At 37.3% G+C, this 23,526-nt stretch overlaps 2 protein-coding genes across 2 annotated transcripts; one reads left to right on the forward strand and one right to left on the reverse strand.

Moving 5' to 3' along the window:
• Positions 1–80: 80 nt before the first annotated feature.
• On the reverse strand, positions 81–11,266 carry LOC311084789 (SLAM family member 5-like; the record flags this gene model as incomplete). Its single annotated transcript, XM_084117069.1, has 6 exons — positions 81–3,025; positions 6,017–6,078; positions 6,205–6,309; positions 6,424–6,717; positions 7,035–7,352; positions 11,164–11,266. 6 exons carry the CDS (start codon positions 11,264–11,266, stop codon positions 2,987–2,989), a joined length of 921 nt encoding a protein of 306 aa, XP_083973195.1. The 3' UTR covers positions 81–2,986.
• A 2,483-nt stretch (positions 11,267–13,749) lies between these two features.
• Positions 13,750–23,515, forward strand: LOC311084775 (uncharacterized protein). Its single transcript, XM_084117044.1, has 6 exons — positions 13,750–13,920; positions 15,433–15,774; positions 16,925–17,260; positions 20,714–21,052; positions 21,543–21,789; positions 21,960–23,515. Exons 1-6 carry the CDS (start codon positions 13,869–13,871, stop codon positions 22,051–22,053), a joined length of 1,410 nt encoding a protein of 469 aa, XP_083973170.1. The 5' UTR covers positions 13,750–13,868; the 3' UTR covers positions 22,054–23,515.
• The last annotated feature ends 11 nt before the right edge of the window (positions 23,516–23,526 follow it).

A 23,526-nucleotide genomic window follows, 5' to 3' on the forward strand; every position in this document is an offset into this window, starting at 1 on the left:
TATAATATTATTATTATTATTATTATTATTATTATTTATTATTATTATTATTATTATTATTATTGATAATAATAATAATAATTGTATTTATTTGTTTGTATTCTGTGGAGAGTCGTACAAAGCATTTCAGTACAGGTCGTACTGTGTATGATTGTTTATGTGACCGAAACAGACTTGGACCTGAGCACTGAACGGTTCCTGCTTTCGTAGAATAATAGGATTTTAAAATGTCATCATGGTGCCTATTTTTAAATGAATAATTTCCATCCCAGAGATAAACATACTGTAGCACAACATCAGTAAGAGACAGTAATTGTGTGCCTTGAGCTCTGAGCCAAAGATCCAGCCCGCTCTTCCACACAAAACAGTGCCTGGTGGCTCGAGAACGCAAGCCCTAAGTTCAAAGTGCAAACCTTGAAAATAAAAAAGTGAAATTATCTCTGCACAAACCTCAAAAACACTAACCCACAAAAACCCAGATGCTGTGCACATGCTCATGTAAGAACTGATTTTCCTGCTAAGACAAAAGCTGAGATAAAAATTCACCCTACAATATGTAAGGGATAATGTAGAGCGAGGCGGTTGTTATAGCGTATTCAACCCCGACAGGCTGATCAGGACGGAAGGGGTTGTATTCGCTATAACAACCGCCTCGCTCTACATTATCTCGCTAATTACATGGCTGCCTACCAAATAAATCAATAATTTGACACAAAATATTGATTTAAAAAGGAGTTTATTGATTTAAAAACGACTGTATTGCTTCCGCTAAAGAAAATAGTCTGTTCCGTCTCTACGGTTAGAATCCTGCATCCATAGCAACGCTCTGTTTTTCATGGCAAAAAACTTTTCCAAACTTTTTTCCTTTCTTATCTCTGCATTCCCCTCTCCCTCCTCCCTTCCTTTCACCCTGAGTCAAGTCACTGAAAGTTCTTTAAGAATGTCTATATATGGTGTATGTTGTGAATCTATTGTTTTTCCTTTTCATGTTTGGTATCATTTTAAGTGTCTCAGTGTGATTGGTAAAATCAAGGCCGCCTTAATGCACAGGCTTACCTGGGCTGAAGCCCAGGGGCCTCCCATGTTCAGGTTCATGATGAGCTGAAAAGGTCATATTGTTTTGTAACTTGTCAGATTTTGTTGCTGTATGTCGCTAGTCTCTATACTGTGAAGTCGCTTGTGGCCGTTGGTAGTGCTGTCTCTCTAATGTTATTAGTAGACTGCTCGTCTGGCCACAAGAGATACAATAAAATTATTTTAATTTGACTAGGAATTAGGCTCAAAAGATACAGTATGCTGTTCGGGAGAGTGTTTTTAAATCAGTCAAATCATATAAAACAGTGAAATCGCCCTCAAACTCTTCTGTCTTGCCTGCACTGCACTCAAGACAGTGACGGGAGCTGAGCTCCAGGCTTCCTATTTTTGGTTTCCTATTGGTTGTCGCTTGCGAAAATCGCTTCTCATTTGCATAAAGGTGAAATTTAGTTGCTGTGTGTGGTTGTTAAATAAAGTGCCTTGTGTTTATGCTCAAGTGGGCTCAGTGATATGTTAATAACAATATTATGGTGTTTTCAATGTTCTCAAAGAGGGAAAACTCACTGTTGTAGGTCTCAAAAGAAACTAATGCATTTTGTGATGTAGATTATATTACACTTTTTTAAAATGAGATTCAATAAATCGAGGGGATGGGGGGCCTACAAAACCTCTCAGCCCCGGGGCCTAACATTAGGTTAAGGCGGCTCTGGGTAAAATGCTCTCAATTTCATTGCAGTCATTGGTTTAATGAGAAAGCTTGAACTTCTCTGTTCTCCTCTCTGGGTGATGTCTCTTCAAGATATCTGATAATTCTCTTCTCTCCCCCGAAACCAGGTGTTACCCCCTGGGGTACATGAATTGACCCAAAACAACTCTAAACAATATTGGTACAACACTTTTGTTCTGGTTTGGGTATTTAAGGCAAGGTGTCAGAGCAGACTTTGGGACCCTTTACCACTGGTTCACCCCCATACAGTGCTGTTTCAGTGTTTTCCTGTTGGAAAGCCCTGACACACCAATGTGTGTTTCTGTCAGGAGTGCATTGCTTACTTTTAGAGTCATCTTTGATTAATTGATGTCATGTATTTAATATTTCTGAGTTGGATTTTAATAATTTCCTTGTGTAATTGGCATGATACATTTTACCTGACAAATAAATGTTACATCTTGATTTATTCTGAAGTATTCTGAAATCATTATTTCTAGTAGATCAATGTGGAGTCTGGTGTTTCCTCAAATCTCTGTCCAGGATAGATCAAACCAAAGGCACTATGAATGGAGCATGGGGCACATCATTAAGGAGACCTTCCGATTTCTGACTATCACTTAGCTGTCTTAGCACATAGCATCTTGTGACTATTACAAAAAAATGACACCTTTTGGGAAGCATGGGCGACTGCTTAAGGGTAAAATATTTTGCACTGCATCCTCTAACTATTTCAGAACTGGCTACGTGTGTGATCGTGAGCGCACATTCCCAACGTGACGTCTCAAAGCGATACTGGGTCCTTAATGAATGAATAATTAAAAATATGGGATACCCAGAATAATGAAAGATGTCAATTAATTCATAATCAATATTTATGATTATTTTATAATAAGAAACACAATCTAAATTGGATTATCATTTGAAATTGGAGTCAGATTAAGCGTAAAGCTAAAGTAATATTGAAACTAAATTCAAATAAAGTAAGTAAACTTCACTGGAGCGCTGAAAAGACATACAATACCTTCACCCAGAACGTTGGACTCCGTCTTTGGGCCAATGGGTGCTCCTTACAATCTCAATTGAACATCCCCATAATGACCCTGCTGTGTGTCCACTAACATTAAAACTAACATTGAAATCTGCTGAAAATAACATTAAGTTTTATATCATGCTTGTCTCCATGTCAGACTGTGAGGTTGTTGTAGGAGATTCCTACAGTGAAATCAATGACCAATGGTCTGGTTATTCCATATAGTCCACATAATCTTCCTCTTTAACTCTCTGTAAAAGAAAAACAAAACACATCACACAAAATATAATAAACCGAACAAAATAAACTGGAAACATTTTCCACAATATTTCTGTTAAAAGTGATTTAGTAGTAAGTAACTATTGGCTGAAAAACCTGTGGGAAAAGGGATTTAAATAAACACAACAGAACTGTAATATGACAATCATCTTAGTGCACATGCTTTGTATATTATTAATAACCATTACAGCTGTAACAAGCATTCAGTACTGTTATTAAACCCCTTCTATTACACATGCAAAGTGGTTTTCATTTAATGGAAACATTTATTTGCTACCATTTAAAAGCAGTATAGTAACAGTAATGCTCTCTCACATAGCCTACTGTATTGTGCTAACCGCTTATTTCTGTCATATTCTGTCTTATTTCTGTAAAAATAGCAGGGCATGGTGATAGAAATATGTTTTACATAATATTAGCCTATACAAAAATATCACGGCAAAAAAAATACTTTTTGGTATTTTTTGTTGTTGTCTACGCTATAGTCCACACACAGTAGGGGGGAATTGATTATTTAAAGGCAGGGTAGGCATTTTTTACAGAAACTTTTTTTTATAATGCTGTAATTTATGAGAGACAGTATTTTTGTACTGGACTTTTTTTTAAGTTTTAAACTGTCTGAAAACAAAACAGGGTTCACAAACTGTACATGTACAGTACATCCTTCACTTCACGGGAAACGAAAGACGCATTTGAAAGAGCCTTCGAATCTGGACGCAGCAGCAGAGTTAGAAGGACAGTGACCGAGCGTCACAAACTACCAGAAGCGGCATTTGACAGAGCTATGATGCTGTTTTAGCAGCTGTTTCTCTTAAAGACCAGCAGATGGCGCCATCTATAAGTTCACATTATAAATGTGATGACCAAAGTAAAATGGTGTATCAGTCAAAAATATGAGTAGGCCTACAATGATTTTCAGCTGATCACTAACAGTATGTCTTTATCATAACAGATTCAGGTCTGTCTTCAGGTCATGAGCTGGTGGCGGGAACTGCTGTGGTTTACTGTCATGAAGGAATGGCTATCATTAGATGTACTGGCACAGCATACAATAAGATGATAATATGACATTTTTATGTAATCTATGTTAAATTGAGTTTGTTATTGTTTGAACAGACAAGGAGTGTCTGGTGTCTCGACTATTAGCTATATAGCTATTAGTGCTGCTATTATTAGAGAGATGTGATTTTCTGTTTTGGACTCTAATCGATGATGTGCTTGTTACATTTATCAAAATATCCAGTAGGCCTATATAGTGTCTGTGTGATATTGTAAAAAACAAAACAACTATTATTAGACAAACCAAACAGAGTGAGGGGTAGGATCAATGTTTAATAATGAAAGTTAGATACATTTCCATACGGCGAGATACAAATAGAACATTTTAGTTGAGTTTCTGGATGCTAGACCACCACTCATTGAAACCAATAATGAAACTAAACGATACAATAAAAAGTTGCATTTGGGAGCGTATTTGATCATCGTTTTTTGGGAATATTTTCATACACAGCATCAGTCTTTGATTTCTGCAAGGAAAAATATACTCAATCAGGAACATTGCTGATACAATAGAACATTAATAAAAGACCAACTGAGGTTTCTCTGTGCAAAGCTTAGTGTTTTGTTTTGTTTTGAAAAACTACTGTACAGAACAGATGCTAACATGGAGCAGCAAGAGGAAATGACATCAATCATGACTTTTCAAACCGTTAAATCATCAAACAGATTAAGTTCTGCAGGATTGTCATGACAGCCTGTGCTGAGAATGACTGTCTTTCACACAACAGCACTGACACTTGTTGCAGAACGTCTACAAAGAAACCAATGTCTGCTAAAGCTGCATCTAACCTCAGATAATCATAAACTGCAGAGCAGCTGCAGCTCGAGGACACTTCAGCAGAGGTGACATGAGTAAAAACTCTGTGACCTAATTTCTCTACAATTCTAATGTATAAAAGCTGATTTTGTATGGGTTAGGCTATTTAAAAATAACAAACCACATAGCCTACAACATGTGATTTAAAAAAAAATATCATTTAGGCCAGAGATCACATGACGAGCAGAAACAGAAATAGAAATGGTTTGTCCTTAAACTTAAGACGTGTAACGATGCAACTCCATTGATTATAAGAGGAATTATCTAGTTCAGTCAAATGATACACCGGTGTAGACACGAGACTGACAGAGACTGGTCATGGTTTCAAGACTGTAACGTTTTTAATGGATTACATGTATTGTTTATAGGGTTAATTCAGGGTTTAAGTTCATCACAAAAAAAATAAATAATTACCACTATTTTTATATTTACAATATATTAATCTTGGACGCACGTTGTTTTTTTGTGCTAACAAAACACTTGTATCGCTTCATTAAACTGAGGTTTAACCACTGGAGTCACATGGATTACTTTAATGATGTCTTTACTACCTTTCTGGGGCTGGTAGCTGTCTATGGAGGGACAGAAATCTCTCAGATTTCAATAAAAAAATAAATCTTCATTTTTGTTCTGAAGAATGAAGGTTATTCAGGTTTGGAATGACATAATTAAAAAAATGTAGGTGAACTAAATGACCCTTTAACAATCGCTGCTGTATGTTTTAATGTGTGTATTAGGCGGTGATAAACTAACACTTTAATGTAATAATTTATCAATGACTATTGAAAAACAAATCAATTATTTTTTGATAGGCCTACATATATTTTCTATGTGATGATACATTTTGATTTTGATCTACTAATGGCTTATTTTTAGGTCAGTAGAATTTAAATAGCCCTGCAAAATGGAAAAACTTACACTGAGCTGCAAACCGTTTAGCCTTCATAGGCTTTTGATCTGCTCTCTGCAGAAGGTAATAATGACGGTTCAGTCGATAAACCACAAACGTCCGTTCACTGACCGTCTGATGCTGCAAACTTCAATCAGCAAACTTCAATCACACTAACTGACTGCAACTACTTCTTACCTTTTGTTGTGTTGTTGGTTTACTCAATGCTGAATCAGTTCTGTCGTCCTCCTGGGTCTCAACTGCATTAACAACAACCACAGATATGTTTACAATGATAGTTTTTAATATATATTTAGTGTTTGTGTGTCTTAAAAATATATATATTTTTTAAAGATGTGCACAGATGAATTGCTTATACTCCTGACCTGTTTTTCTACATTTCTTGCAGATGCAGAAGATCACGACTATAACAACAATCATCAGAGATCCAGCAGAGATCAACACTATCAGAGACACTGAGACTGGAGGAACTGAAGGAGAGGAAAAGAGAGACAGTCATTAGTGTAAGTGAATGTGTCTGATCTTCAACAGAAGACAGATATCAGGTCAGTAAATACACACACATATCATCAGTGCTGTGGTACCTGCACATGTGTGACAGAGTGTGTTGATGTCCAGATGTGTGGTCTGGTTGCTGATGGGATTGTTCAGCACACAGCTGTAGGTGTTTTTATCCTGATATTCCACCTCCAGAGGTAGAGAGAGACTGATGCTGAGATCACACACACTGATGCTGGACAATACACTGATTCCTGCGTACCAGGAGAGAGTCGCATCACACACATTCAACACTGATGAACACACCAATGAACAATTTGATGATGATGATGAAGAACATTGTGAAGAGTTACTGATGATGACAGGAACAGGCAGACGAGCTGGAAAATATGACAGAATAAAGAGAGATATGGGTAAATCTAAACAATCTTATTTTCGGTGTATTGGGTTGACAATCAGTGAGGTTTCTGTGACTCGCTGTAACAATAAAATGATTAAACATATCAGTATGTAAACATTTTAAGAAATATTCAAAGGTAAGTTAAGCTCAATCTAATGTATTGGCATAATGTTGATTACCACAAACAAATTATGTCCACCAGAAAAGCAAAAATCTGTTACAGTGAGGCGCTGAATGGAGCATATTAAAAATTCAGTGTTTCAGTTGTGAAGGATGAGACATACGATCTCGACTCACCATAGACAGACACACTGAATGTTTTTGACGATCGTTTCGCTCCCCTTATCTCTAGTTTATAAACTCCAGTATGTTCAGTTGTGGTGTTTGTGATGGTCAGAGATCCAGTTTGATTGTCCAGCTTCAGTCTGTCTCTGAATCTCCCATCAGGAACATCATATGTGATGAAGACTTGGGTCTCAATGCTGATTTTAGCTATCAGAGACTTTTCAGCTCCATATTTCCACAGTATATCTTCGTCTTCAGGTATTTCAGTAACATTAGTGTGTAGAGTGACAGAATCTCCCTCCATCACTGACACTGATTCACCAAACACACCTGGAGAACATGAACAGGATCAGATTAATGCTTCTTCTGATGGTTTACAAGCAAGAGTTTGGTTGCACCAGCTGGACGTACACTGAGTTGTAAGACTAGACTGGATGTAAAATACACCTAAAGTCCTGTATGGAATTAATACACATCTATTGCACATCTGAGACTAAATCTGTATTGTTTATGGTTAATTTGCGCAGGATAATTGAGATGTGTTTGCCAAATACAAACTGCCGATAGATGTAACTGACCCAACTTTCTCGACTGTGTGCAATATCACTGGTGCTGCTCTTCAGTGGTTAACTTCATATCTATCGGATAGACAGCAATTTGTCAGGATAGATGAGAATCGATCCCGTACCGTCACCATTTCTCATGGTGTACCTCAAGGTTCTGTACTTGGTCCTCTTTTATTTCTAATTTATGTGCCGCCACTAGGACAGATCATCAGACGGCATGGTATCAACTTTCATAGTTACGCTGCACTGTAAAACCCAACAAGTTAACTCAACTCAAACCGATTGAGGAAACTGATTGCGGCAAACCATTTAAGTTTAAAAATAAATACATATGAGTATTGTGAACTTATATATATTGAGTCATATATATAATATCAATATATATAAGTTCACAATACTCATATGTATTTATTTTTAAACTTAAATGGTTTGCCGCAATCAGTTTCCTCAATCGGTTTGAGTTGAGTTAACTTGTTGGGTTTTACAGTGTGATGATATTTAAATTTATTTCACGGTTAAACCTAACTCCGCTTGTCCACCCGCGTCTGTTATCTCTTGCCTTCAGGAACTTAAAACATGGATGTCTGATAACTTCTTACTTAATGCTGGCAAAACTGAAATCCTGTTGATTGGCCCTAAATCAGAGAGTTTACCCCAGCATGACCTTTTCAATGATATGACAATGATATTAGGCCTTCAAAAACTGCGGAATCTGGGAGTTTTGTTCGACTCCTCATTACGTTTTGACTCACACATAGGTCAGATCTTCCACTTGCGGAATATTGTTTGTATATGCCCCTCTCTTAACTTTGGAGATGCTGAAACTGTTATCCACACTTTTATAATCTCCAAATTGGACTACTGTAACTCCTTATATAGTTATAGCGGCTTACCCACCAAAGCTATACATCGCCTTCAAATTGTATAGCCTCCATTTATATCATATAACTCCCATCATTTACCAAATTCACTGGCCTCCTGTGGTCAGTCGCATCCAGTTTAAACTTTTAGTCTTAGTTTATAAAGCCTGCCATGGCCCCGCACGTTTATACCTTGCTGAGTTAGTGCAACCATATGTTTCTGCCCAGAGATTTAGATCTAGCAATGAAAATTTGCTTGTCGTACCCACGTATGAACTCTCTACTGTGGGTGGTAGGGCTTTTAGTGTTATAGGCCCTATAAGCTATGGAATAAGCTGCCTCCTCTACTTCTGTCTTCCACTTTTTCAGTATTTATGTTACATGTTTACGTTATCGAAATTGATGTTTTCTCTGATTCTATAACTTCTCATGTTAATTATCTGTAGTTATCTGTTGTCTCCATCTGCTCTTCTGCTTGTTTGATTGTTATAATAAGCAGATTGCTTTGTCTCTTTGTCAACTGTTTGTATTATTTTGTGAAGCGACCTTGGATTCTTGAAAGGTGTTATAAAAAAAAACGTATTATTATGATTAACAACATTTCTGTAAGTAATAATGTAGCCTACATTATTACATACAGAAATGTTGTTAATCATAATAATACGTTTTTTTTTTTTGTTATATTACATACATTATGTAGGTAATATTAAATATTAATTTATCTGAGATTATAAGCGGAAACTGCATATCATGCATTCTCTTCCTCGGAGCGACCGTATGTTTGGTAGGGACTTTAAGCAACAGCCTCTGGTGGAATGGCAACGGCATTTTGGCGTTGTATTGCGCATGCGCGAATTTAACTTCTACTTTGCGACGTTCTACTGTAACGTCTACTACGGGAGAACAGCTGATTTGCCGGAGTCGCTACAACGTGAGAGATTAGGTAAATTAATGTTATGTTTTATGGCATATGACATTGTAATTGCATCAGTTTATGATTGTACCACTAGCCTTTTATATAATGTGTTAACATGTTTTAAACTTAAGCTAAATTTAACGAATTATTAATAAATTAATTAATGCCGCGTTGCGCTGTCCTGTTTACGGTTGCTTAGTGTTTTTTACGTTCTTGGCTACGGCGGTGTGACAGCATACTTCCGGTCGCCGTAGCCATTCCATTCGCAGCTGTTGCTTAAAGTCCCTAATATTTCACGTCTTTAAGTCCATTCACAGCAATGATATTTAGCCTGTGAATAATTTAAAATAACTGTAAAAAATATATATTATTTAACACATAACATAATTACATAACCCTTGGGATACAAGGTGAATTAAGTTGTATGCACATAACTTTCAGAAAGAACCCTGAAAAATTCCTGACTTAATAAATAACCATTTACATGTTTAATTTGTAAATGTACTGAGTGTTCAGATATAAAAACAATGTTAGGTAACATTTACGCATTGAAATCAGATGGTGCAGTGTCTTCACTTGTTGTTATGACATGAACAATGAAGTTCTTTATTAATAGCAAAGTTTTTAACCATTGTGAATTATCTATGCTGGCTGTAGTTGTGCCTGGTTGTAGTTTTGGTTGGTGTAATCTTACACCCAAGTATTTTACTGTACGTCTAAATGGTGCAACGGCCCCTGATGTTTGAAATTATATGTTAATTACTTTTTGACTAATTCATTTATTTAATCATTATTACTTCCAAAGTATTAAATAATTTAAATAATTTTTAGAGATGGCTTTTGTATATACGTTTATTAACAATAAAAACATTTAACCCAGAAAAAAGAACACACACACACACACACACACACACAAAAAGCCCTGAGTTTTGAAAAGCGCTTTCTGAGCCACACTGAGATTATTCAGTATAGAAGTTTCCATTATTTTCCCTGACTTTTAATATATTTTCCTTTTAATAAGATTCAATTCCTGACTTTAAATTAATAACCATTTACATGTTTTGGACGTTTGCGTTGTAAGAATGTACGAGGAGTTCAGATATAAAAACTTCGTTATGTAAAGTTTATGCATTGAAATTAGATGGTGCCTCTGGCTCCACTTGTTATTGCACCTGATGAAGACCTGATGGTTGAAACGTTGTGCTTTTAATAAATGTATCTTGAGTAGCATGCAGTGTGCAGACTTCACTTCTCTTTTTTTGTTCACTTGTTATGATGCCATGCGAATTTCAATTCTTTATTAATAGCAAAGTTTTTAACAATTGTGAATTATCTACGCTGGATGTAGTTGCACATGGACGTAGTTTTATTTGGCGCAGCAGGTGTAAATATTTATTAAAAGGCTGGATGAAGCCGAGCCAGCTTAGATCATGGTGCAACGGCTCCTGATGTTTTAACTGGTTAATTTAATTGCTTTTTTTGTTGTTGTTCATTATTACTTCTAAAATATTTTAAATAATTTTTAGAGATAGCTATTTGTATTTTATATGTTCAGTAACAATCCTTGAAATTAATATATTTAACCCAGAAAAAGTTTTGAAAAGTGCTTTCTGAGCCCCACTGAGTTTGTTCAGTATAGTAATTAATTTCCATTATTTACCCTGACTTTTAACAGTTTAATAGATTTTTAAGGCCTGTAAATCACAATTTTAAAATTCTTGGGCAAACAGAGACAACAGCAAATGTACGGTATACACTGTTCTGAAATATTAAGTCATAAAAATGCTTTTATAACTTACCAGTCAGATGGCACCAGCACAAAAAGAACAAAACAAACATGTGGTACATTTTCTTCACCCGTTCAGTGTCTGATCTATAAAACTTTCTGCTGAAAACACTCATCTGTGTGAATCCTCCCACAACGAGTCTGACCCTCCTAGTTCAAACAAAACCTGAACGCATGATATACAGCCTCTAGTTGCATTAAGAAAAAGTTTATTTCTAGCTCTTATTACGACTTTAATCCTGATTTCACAGTCAAGGCTTCAGTCTAGTCCCAGACTAAAATGTATGTTTGAGCTGTTTTATATCAGTGCCATTGTTTTGTCTCGAAATGCACACCAGTGATGTTTTTTAAGGCATGTTTATAAAAGCTACTTAAATGTCCTAATTTAACTAAGGTCTCATCCTGGCTTTATTTAAACCCTGTCTGTGAAACCAGGCCTAACAGTTTTAACAGAGGGAAAAAAAATCTTTTTTTTTTTCCTCATTTAACATTGACAATGTATTTGAATATGTTAAATAGGCTACATTAAAGGTCCCATTGCATGGATTATTTTATTATTTTAGAATGTTTCCTGGGGTGCCCTTATAATGTTAGTAGGCCTGTTTTTTAGATCAAAAGTTGTTATAATTTAGAAATAAAAGGCATTTTCCTAGCCTGATTTTAGCCTCTGGTTTGAACACTCTGTTCGAAGGGGTGTGTCTGCTGTGAGACTTCAGTGTAAACGCCCACTGCTGTGATTGGCTGACTTGCTTGCATATGAAATAACTCTTATTATATGTGGAACTCTCTCGAAAACTTTTACCATTACAGCTATTATACGTTTTTACCATTCCAGCTATCGGGATTAACGAATCGTGAGAACTTTTAAAGTATTTAGATCTATTCCCATCACATAAAAGGTTGCAGTGATGAGCATTGAGCAGATGACAGCCTGTTGATCGCGTGAATGAAGATCTTATCATTAAAACGCAGTTTCTGCACTCTCACTAATGATTTCACCAATGCAAACATGAGGTAAGTACAGCTTCGTTGTGCAGTGTAACAGCGTCATTGATTTCACAACGAGTTTTGGCAAGTGTCCATATAAACACACTGTGTGATTGACAGCTTGGGCGATTGGTAAGGGATTGTTCTTTGATGCTTTCTGTATATTAATCACAGATTAAGAAAGATTATTTACTAAGAGAAACGACGTGAAGTTAATCGTTTAGTCACTGGCTTGATTTACTGATGTATAAACAGTATTGAACGACTTTGAGAGAAAGATTATCTGTCTGAACTTTAACAATTACACATCAGACATTCACATAACTCACTGGTTCTTCAGAGGCTCGGATGAATATATTATAATTTATAATAATATACACACATATATTCTCTAGAATAACATAACTGTTTTGATTTATTTACTTAGTACTTATACATCAAAGTGAAGTTAAAAGTAATTTAAAAGTCGTTGAAGTGATTGGTAAATATCATGTTTGATTTTTTAAGGCAGCGGAAGAACTTCGGGCACCTCCTGAGGATGGAGACAGTGACTGACGCGCGCGTGCGCGCAGTACACACACACACACACACACACACACACACACACACACACACACACACTGTATATATTTAATATAAATAATTGTTCTTGTTACTTGTTGTTCAGCATTTACTGAACATAAAATGAATATAAATCTTTGTTCTTGTTGTTATTACTCTTTCCTAACATTTGGAAAAACTTTTTTTTTGTGCATGACCACATTAATATGAATTTATAATCTGTTTTTGTTCACACAAAATAAATAAATAAATGACGGATCCCTGCTTTGTATTTTTATCTTTGAATGTGTTAAACGTGCATAGTTTTTGTAGTAGCCTAACATTCTAGTTTGGTTCCCTGCAGGTCCCTGACACTAGTGGGGACGTTCTGAGAACGTTCTGGGAACATCACATTTATAAATAAATATGGTCCCCTAAACGTTCCGATAACGTCCTGAATGTTCTGTGAAGGTCAGCAAAATAACGTCCCCCGACCCTTAAAAGTAGGCTCCACACCATGACCGTCTCCGAACGTTCCCAGAACGTTACTAGGCGACGTTTTTGACACCAGTGGGGACGTTCTGAGAACGTTCTGGAAACATCACATTTCTTAGCTGGGATGCCCCCGAACCCCCCCTAACTACACACATTTGAATGCCCGTGTCTGTGAGTGGGGCTGTGGATGGTAATGTGGGCTGGCGTGGCTACAGTGCCAGGGCTGAATTTTTGTCCCTGTCCATTTTCAGCCCAGTCAATTTTAACAAGTATCGTCATCATATCAGTGTAGATGTAGATGGACCAAAATAAAAACATTCAAATATCAAGTAAATAAGCATTGTGATAGTGCCACAGTACACTCTTGTTTAAAAAACTATTGCTATACCACGATACTCAATATTGTCCACGGTGAGTCATTTTCCCCTGTTGCACTTACATACAATTTGAGGGTTCGCCCACCTGCCAAATCCCACTTTAACCACTGGTTATTTATATACTGGAAAGAAAGTGAGAGTTTTTCGTTTTTCGTTGATCACGTGTTTCTCTGAAAACAATACGCGCTATACGACACGGAGCTTCATGAGAAATTAGTACTCGAGACGCGATTTGAAGCTTCAGTCGCTAATGTAGCGACATCCCTAGCATGGACATTGGGACGCAGGGAAACTGAATGTTTAAGGAAACGTGGCGAAGATGAAGCTTCTCTTTAGTTGGATCTTATTGTTCTGGTGTTTACTCGACAATGGTAAGACTTTTAGGCTATAATCTCTCTTCCGCTAAAAACGAAAGTAGATTTTGTATCTCATACTATTATAAATTCCACAGAAATGCGTTTGTATTTTGCTATGTGTGTTATTACGGAGCCCCTAAAGGTGGTGGATTTTAAAAAAAAAAAAATTGGATTGGAGATTAAAATATGTTTTCAAATCTTTTGCGTTCCCTCGCAAAGATATTTGTGTAAATTCCCTTAAAAAGCCTGACTCGAATATAATGAAAGTTGGTTTATTCCCATATTCGAACTTCCCGGATCAATATTCGTGAGCTAAACGTTGTTAAAACACAATACACATATTTTCAATCACATTAACCTAGACAACGAGCTACAACCCAATTTTCCTCAAAACGTGCTTTATAATAAATTGATTTCTATGAGGAGGCGGCTGAGAGATAAGTTCGAATAAGGGACCGTCTGCAAAGTGCAATAACACAAAAAACGTGACAACAAAAATATGAACTCACAGCAATAGACTTCTCCGTGTTGTACGTGTGCTATGGTCATACTACATCACTTAGTTTGATAAAATGTTCTTTTGCACATTTCATACTATGAGAAATATTCAATAACTTCACAAGTCACCTTCATTTATATGGTGCTTTTAACAATATAGATTGTTTCAAAGCAGCTTTACAGTGATAATAGGAAATTAAAGGGGAGGGGGGAGGGGAAGGGAAGGGTGGAGGGGAAGGGGAGGGAAGGGAAGGGAAGGGACAGGATCAGGAAGGTCCATGTCTGCGCACTTGCCCACAGGCTATTGTGGGATTACAAATTTATTAAAATGTTTAATTTAGGTTTACATTGAATTTAGCATGTTTTTAATAAAGAATCCTGCTGAAGAAACAACCAAGTCTCCTGGTCTTCGATTCTGAGTTTACAACACTATCGTGGTGTGATATATTTGAGTAAAAAGTATATGCTCAGTAATACATGGCACATGTAGTTTTTTGTTCACGCTGAGGACAATTGAGGGACTCAAACTACTACAAAAGGTGAAACAAATCACTGATGGTCAAGAAAGAAACAATGCATTTCACTGGGAGTGTAAACTTTTGAACATTTTATTTTGTTCTTTTTTTTAATTCAGTACTGCCCTTCATAAGCTACGTGTATTTATGTTACCCAGAAGACAAAACAGGTAAAATTTTCCCTTATCACCCAATTCAAAAGGGCTCTTTATGCATTGTGTTTCTTTCTTGAGCATCGATGAATGGAAGGGTTTTAAATATTGTTAGCCTCATTGCATAATTGCCTATAAAAAGTCCTTTTTTTTTAAATAGGAGGTAGGCAATTATGCTATGAGGCTAACAATATGCAAGATATGCTGGAAAATTTGTTTATCATTGATCATCCAGGTAACGACACGTCAAGGGTATTTAAACCTTTGAACTGGTTAATTTCTCTTAATTTATTTCTACTTGTTGTGGACTATATGTAAATTATTTTGCTTGGCGTATAATGAACTGTTCATTTCTTTTTCAGATTTTCTCTGTGTTGTTTCAAATGGAGTGTCAGTGTCAGTGATGGAGGGAGATTCAGTCACTCTAAACACTGGGGTTGAAATAAAACAACAAGAAAATCTCAAATGGTATTTTAATGACATTTGCATTGCTCAAAACATTGGAGATCCGAGTAAGAGTGAGACCTGTACAGATGATCAGTGTGAAGATGCTGATGAGAGATTCAGAGACAGACTGAAGCTGGATCATCAGACTGGATCTCTGACCATCATGAACATCACAGACACAGACTCTGGACTCTATGAACTAGAGATCAGCAGCAGCAACAGCCACAGTGAAAAGATCTTCATTGTTACTGTTCATGGTGAGTCATTCTGTTTAAAAGCAAGTCTTGTACATTTTAAAGATAGGGTAGGCATTTTTTTTTTCATAAACACTTTTTGTTATACTGGTTAAAAACTCTCTTCACATCCTGATAGCAATCACTAATAGAAGTGGTCTAAATATTAAAACATGTACATATATCTTATGTGGAAGTCTCAGGAACAAAAAATCTTCTTTCTGTAATTGCATTCGGTCCGACCTTTCTGCATGTCAATAAATGTATTTCCATACTTCCGCACACCTATTCACACAGACATCACACTTTATCAGTGCGTTTCATGCAATACAGAGCTGTAGACAAACAGTCACTGAAACCACAAACAAACAGCAGCCACCTATTACAGTTCCGCCTGAAACAAAACAATGAGCTTTTGCTGCTTTAATGCCATGTCATAACCATAATTATGAGAACCCTCGACATTCTACCCAGAGCTATTCATGTCCTCAGACTCAGATTTATGTGTTTCTATGTCAACACTATCAATGGTAAAATTAATCTGCAGCAGTCAGGTGGTACTAGAGCTCTGTAAGTTGTTTACGTTTATTATAATTGTAACGTTATGTGCTTTGAGACATGAGGTAATTTAACACTGTCTCTCGTGATGCTTTGCAGACTCTGCTGTGTGTTCATGTGTTTTGAAGGAGGCGTGGCTTTGGAGACGCTCTGAAGGGAGGGTGGGATCTCATGTTTTCAAAGCTAACTTGCTACTGCTAAACTCTACAAAATTGCCTACCCTACCTTTAAATTACATCATTAATGTTTTACTGATATTTTTCCAGTGATATTCAGATGTGTCTTTTCTCTTTACCTGAAAAAATAAAAACAATATTTTATAGAAAAACATGCCATTGTATATTAATGTGTTGGAGAATAACAACATTTAAATAAAGTACAAAGTAAAAACATTTTATGGAAAATATTATTCTATTAAATATTTATATTGTGTAATATTACAATGAATATATAATAATGAATATCAGTATGAAAGCACTTGGTTGAGTGAATCTACAAATAGGGGGCAATATAATAATCGGGATGTGGTTTGCATGATGTTCATTATGTTGTTTAAGATCATCCAAGAGACTCATGTATGTTTGTCTGATGAGTGAATGTGTGAATTCTTATTCAGGTTTGTCAGGTGTTGGCTCTGATGAAGTGTCCGTGTCAGTGATGGAGGGAGATTCAGTCACTCTAAACTCTGGTGTTTTAACAAACCAACAAGACAGAATTAGATGGTATTATAATGACATTCGCATCGCTCAAATCAATAGAGATCTCAGTAAGATCTGTACAGATGTTCAGTGTAATGAAGGTACTGAGAGATTCAGAGACAGACTGAAGCTGGATCATCAGACTGGATCTCTGACCATCATGAACACCACAAACACAGACTCTGGAGTTTATACACTACAGATCAGCAGCGGCAGCAGCGACATGGAAAAGATCTTCAGTATTGCTTTAAATGGTGAGTCATTATGTTTAAATGCAAATCTTGTACATTTAAATCGCATCGTTAATGTGTTAAGTGATATTTTTGCTCACATTCAGAGTTTTTTTCTTTTTCTTTACCTGTATATGAATTCACATACAGTGCATCTGGAAAGCATTCACAGCCGTATGTTACAGCTTTATTCCAAAATTGATAATTCATTATTTTCCTCAAAATTCTAAAAACAATACCCCATAATGACAAAGTGAAATAAGTTTGAAATCTTTGCAAATGTATTAATAAAAAAATTAAAAAATCACATGTTCATTAGTATTCACAGCCTTTGCTCAGTACTTTTTTTGTAGCACCTTTGTTTGTAGAAGGCTGTTCTATAACTAGCGCTGTGAATACTTTCCAGATGCACTGTACAGTATATTGATCATGTCTAAAAAAACACATTTACTGTTTAAGTGGAATTTATAGATTTAAATATAAATTACATAGAATAAATTATAATAATAAAAAGAAATAAGAATAATTAAAACAGTTTAGAAAAATAAAATAAAATTCGGACGAACAGTGGCACAGTGCTCATTTATTAAATGCATAGTTAAACAGATGTGTTTTGAGTCTGGACTTGAAAGTGACTACTGTAGGAGCACGTCTGATCTTCTCTGGAAGCTGGTTCCAGCTGCGGCTAGCATAATAGCTAAAAGCAGACTCGCCATGCTTAGAGTGAACCCTTGGTATTTCTAGCTGATATGATCCTAGTGATCTGAGTGATCTGTTGGGTTTATATTCAGTGAGCATATCTGCAATGTACTGAGGTCCTAGGCCATTGAATGATTTATATACCAGTAATAATACTTTAAAATCAATCCTAAATCTAACTGGGAGCCAGTGTAAAGACCTGAGGACTGGTGTGATAATTATGTTTATATTTTCTGGTTCTGCTCAGAATCCTGGCGGCAGCGTTCTGTATGAGCTGACACTGTCTTAAGCCCAATTTATACTTCTGTGTCGAACTTACGCCGTAGCTACGTCGTAGGCTGTGTGTAGCGCGCGTACCCTTCGGCGTACCCTGACGTGCACCTCTCCAAAAATGTAACAACGCGTCAACCCTACGCGGACGCAGGCGCTGTGATTGGTCTGCTAGAACCGCTCCCTCGGGTTTCACATGCTCCCTCTGCAAGTGTAATTGCGCGTCAACGTGGACAACGACGCATGAAAACCAATGTGTTGCCTACAGCGTAGAAGCTCCGGCGTAGGTCCGACGCAGAAGTATAAATCAGCCTTTATGGTCTTTTTGGGAAGGCCAGTGAGGAGTCCATTACAATAATCCATCCTGCTGGTGATGAAAGCATGCACAAGTTTCTCTAAGTCCTGTCTGGAAACAAAGCATCTGATTCTTGCAATATTTTTCAGATGATAGTATGCTGATTTAGTTATTGCTTTGACATGACTACTGAAACTAAGGTCTGACTCTAGTGTCACACCAAGATTCCTGACTTGATTTTTAGTTGTTTGACCCCTAGAGTGAAGGTATGCGTTCACCTTGAGAACTTCATCTTTGTTTCCAAACGCAATGACTTCAGTTTTGTCTTTGTTTAACTGAAGAAAGTTGTGGCACATCCAACTGTTGACTTCATCAATGCATTGGCACAGGGAGTCAATGGGGCTGTAGTCGTTAGGCGATAGGGCTAAGTAGAGCTGTGTGTCGTCTGCATAGCTGTGGTAAGCAGTTTGGTTCTTTCTCATTATTTGGCTCATTGGGAGCATATACAGGTTGAACAGGAGTGGCGCAAGAATTGAGCCTTGAGGGACTCCGCATGTCATGGATGTCCACTCAGACTTATGATCTCCTATACTCACATAATAACCTCTCCCATCTAAGTATGACCTGAACCATTTTAGGACTATCCCAGAAAGCCCCACCCAGTTTTCCAGCCTGTCAATAAGTATGTTATGATCGACAGTGTCAAATGCAGCACTGAGGTCGAGTAGCACCAGCATTGATAATTTGCCTGAATCAGTATTTAAGCGAATATTGTTTATTATCTTTGAGCGCTGTCTCTGTGCTGTGATGCGGTCAGAAACCAGATTGAAAATTGTCAAAGTATCCATTCAAGCATAAGAATTTGTTCAGCTGATTGAAGTCAACTTTTTCAATGATCTTGAGATCGAAGATTTGAGATGGCTGAGACCAGCCACCCAGACAGCTGCTGCAACAATAGTTTTTTATAACCAAAGAATTTCTCCACAAACTGACTGCAGACTGCAGTTAGTCGTCGAAACCGACTTGAGTGGGCAAATGCTCACATTCGATGGCATCTGGCACTTTGGAGAGGTCTTCTCTTTATGGATGAATCCCGGTTTTCACTGTACAGGGCAGATGGCAGGCAGCGTGTATTTTGCTGTGTGGGTGAGCGGAACAAACAAAAACACTTCACAACCACTACATGACAATTGATTAATTCACAGAAATCAACAATAGCAAGCCAAACAACGACAAATGCCAAAGTGAGCAAAAAGCTGGGGACATGGAAGAGATACGGGTATTTGAGGAAGGTGGTGTAATGTGATTGGATGAGTGAACCGGGATGTCATCATACTTCAGGAAAACTGACAGGCTGTAGATTGATCCAATAAACATCTGAAACACACACCAACAACAACAACAACAACAACAACAACAACATCTCCCCATTGTAACACTCTAAATACGTACACGTACGTAACAACGACCATCACCTCGTTGCAGCATGATAATGCACGGCCCCATGTTGCAAGGATCTGTACACAATTCCTGGAAGCTGAAAATATCCCAGTTCTTGCATGGCCAGCATACTCACCAGATATGTCACCCATTGAGAATGTTTGGGATGCTCTGGATCGGCGTATACGACAGCGTGTTCCAGGTCCTGCCAATATCCAGCAACTTCGCACGGCCATTGAAGAGGAGTGGGCCAACATTCCACAGGCCACAATCAACAACCTGATCAACTCTATCCCCCCTCCCCCACACCTGTGAGGTGGATGGATTATCTCGGCAAAGGAGAAGTGCTCACTAAGACTGATTTAGACAGATTTGAGAAACAATATTTGAGAGAAATGGGCCTTTTGTGTGCATAGAAAAAGTCTTAATCTTCAGCTCATGAAAATTGGGGGCAAAAACAAAAGTGTTGCGTTTATCACTGACGGGTCTTGACCATACGTCAACATACGACGAAAGGGTACCCCTATTTCGTCCATATGAGACGAAGACATAAGCGCACCAGCAGCGCCTCCTAGCGGTACCCTAACGCATACCTAAACCTACCCATAACCCGAATCGTCACACATGGACGTTATAGGGGTACCCTTTTCGTCGTATGTTGACGTATGGTCAAGACCCGTCAGTTTGTGACGTTTTGGGGTGAGACTGTGTTGGTTATGCATGTCTGTCCCTCAAAACAAGTTCCTTTCAGCAGCTGTTGGTTTGTGTTTCAGGTGTTTCTACTTTTGAACGAGATCAAATGAAGAAAAAGACAGTGAAGGAAGGAGAATCTGTTATTTTATACACTGGTGTAATAAGAAAACTGAATGATTTGATGACATGGTATATTAATGAGTTTCACATCGCTGAAATCTGTGATGAACCCAGAAAAACCTGTACAGATGTTCAGTGCAATAAAGGTTCTGAGAGATTCAGAGACAGACTGAAGCTGGATCATCAGACTGGATCTCTGACTATCATGAACACCAGAAACACAGACTCTGGAGAATATAAACTACAGATCAGCAACAGCAGATTCAGCATCATAAAGCGTTTCAGTGTTTCTGTCACGGGTGAGTTTTGTTTAATCATTCAGTGCATTTTCCCTCAAGCAATTTTAAAATACAGTTTATATTTAAATCGAAACAGTAAATGTTTTCATTGTGGTCTGTTTAAAAAAAAGAGTTTGGACTCTATGTACAGTTGTAAATCTCAGTCAAAAGTATCCACCTTATTTTTCAGGTTAGAATGAGTGCGGCCATTTGTAATTTTAATGTGTCTAGCTTCCAGTGTCATTCTCTTCCAGTTATTTTTAGCTGTATAAAATAGCTCATTTTGCTGCCTGAAGTTTCAATCTGTTTCTTACCATATTATTTTAATTTAAGATTTACTGTCTTAAATAGAAACACGCTGGTTTGTAGCGCAAACAGTTTTACAGTTTACTAATAAATCAGAAGTCTTGCACATTCACAGAAAACACCTTACTTCTGCATTGAAAAATAAGGTGGATTGGTAGAGTTGATTATCAGTTGATCTCTAGTAATAATGTGTGTCTGTCTTTAGCTCCTCCAGATTCAGGTTTATCTTCAGCTGCTGTAGGAGTAATATGTGCTGCTGTTGTTTTGCTCGTGGCTGCTGCTGCTGCTGTGATTTACTGTCTCTACAGATCAAAACAAAAAGGCAAGTATTACATACAGCTTATCTTCCAAAATATAAGATTTATTGTGCATAAAGAGTCTTTAAAAATGTGTAAAAGTACGTATTTTAACAGGAAACAGGAAACTCGACACCGCGCCATGATCATCTTTAGGTGAGATACTGTGAGAGAGCGCTGCTCTTGTGCTGTTTGACTTCAGAATGAAGAACAGGGCTCTTTACATTCACAAACATCAGAGAGAAAATCACTGTTGTGTTTATGCAACTGAATCATCAATACTGAACATCTGTTTTACCTTCTGTGAATCTGTTTCTGTCTTTCAGGAGGATGATGTCACAGTGTCCCTTCAACCGAATGACAGTCTACAGGAGGGTGCTGCTAACGGGACGTCCACTGGTCAGACTGATGGGCCACTGACTGGAGCTGATGATGAGATTCCACAGTAACATTATTATTTTATATCAATGAAAAGGAACATTAAGAGAGATGAGAAAGTTAAGAAAAAGGAAATGGAAGAAGATTTTCTGACTTTCAGCAAAATAATGTCATGATACCACATTAGTTTACTCTTTCGTGATGATAATCACCGAAGCTACCTCAAGTATAATTGACATCTTTGCCTTGATAACAAACCTAAAAAAGAAATTTACTAAATATTGAGTTTTATCTATAGACTGTAAAAACTCTCTCTCTGACTGTATAGACTCTCTCCCATTGGTGAAAAGTGAAGCCACCAAAGTCTTAATTTGTCCTAATTTGGGACCTGATTCGGCGCAGTAGAAATACTGTAAAAATAAAATATAGATACATCTTTATAAAGTTACAAAAGTAATTCATTCGATAGCAGTGATAACTTTATCTTTGTATTTTGATAAACAGTAAAAAAAAGGCAGCATGTTTAGGGCCTGCCCTACTGTACAAATGTTTTCTTTGTTTACATTCATTAAGATATAACCCACTGAGTTTACCAGGATACTCACCAAGACGTTTTACATTATTTTGTGTGAATTTGTCCGTTCAAGCGCAAGATGTGAAAGAGAAATCAATTCAGTATTCGCGTGCTGTCTAAGATGTGGGTTTTCGGGGAGCGTGTGCTTCAGATATTTGCATTTGGGAAACTTCTGGACCTGATAACGTCCTGTAATAATGTAGGGGACCACTCGTTATACAAAAATCATTCACACGGATCTGTGAAAACGACTAAAAACGCTGTATTCTGCTGCCAGGCCATTAGACGGCAATGCAAGACTGTAGCTGATTATGTAAAATGCATACATGACGTCATCCTTCTCACTGATTTGCGTTTTTGTTGTTTACATGGAGACCGGTTTCAAAAACGTTCACTTTGAAACCCGTTTTCAAAAGATTGTGTTTCCAGGCACCCAAAATGCCGGTGTTGTGTAAATGTTGTCTCTCTCTCCCTCTCCATCATTTACATATCCGATGAATTACAAACTTTCCACTGATGTCTGTGAAAAATCTACTGCACATTAATATCAGCTCACACACCATGGCTATATAGGCATTACTAATTATACAAATTTGCTTCATAGACAACCTTCTTTGTTATCCCCATTATATTCTCTGTTGTCAGTGTTTCCTTGTCTGGAAACAAAAATTGTCATTGTCAAAATGTCATATTGCAAGATATGAGTGCTCTTCAAAGACTATATGTGCAAACTGCAAATGCACATTTTAAGGCAATTGAGTCTGTACTTTTGACGCTGTTGAATGCCTGATTATGTTACATTTTTTTAATTTTAGCAATGGCATCTCCGCTACACTAGGGGCTTTCGCACTGGATAGTTCTAGGAGCTAGCCAACCAAGGTGATTCCCCGAGAACGATACTTGGTTACTCACGTAACCTCGGTTCTCTCTAGAGAGGGAAC

This window comes from Abramis brama (genome assembly GCF_963993115.1).
Source record: "Abramis brama genome assembly, chromosome: 6".
Lineage (NCBI taxonomy): Eukaryota > Metazoa > Chordata > Actinopteri > Cypriniformes > Leuciscidae > Abramis > Abramis brama.

Excerpts from the sequence above, each read along its gene's own strand:
- LOC311084775 (XM_084117044.1), top strand. The coding sequence starts at position 13,869 with ATGAAGCTTCTCTTTAGTTGGATCTTATTGTTCTGGTGTTTACTCGAC. Across the intron at positions 13,921-15,432 it reads CTGGTGTTTACTCGACAATG|ATTTTCTCTGTGTTGTTTCA; the intron begins GTAAGACTTTTA and ends TTTCTTTTTCAG. Across the intron at positions 21,053-21,542 it reads TTTCAGTGTTTCTGTCACGG|CTCCTCCAGATTCAGGTTTA; the intron begins GTGAGTTTTGTT and ends GTCTGTCTTTAG.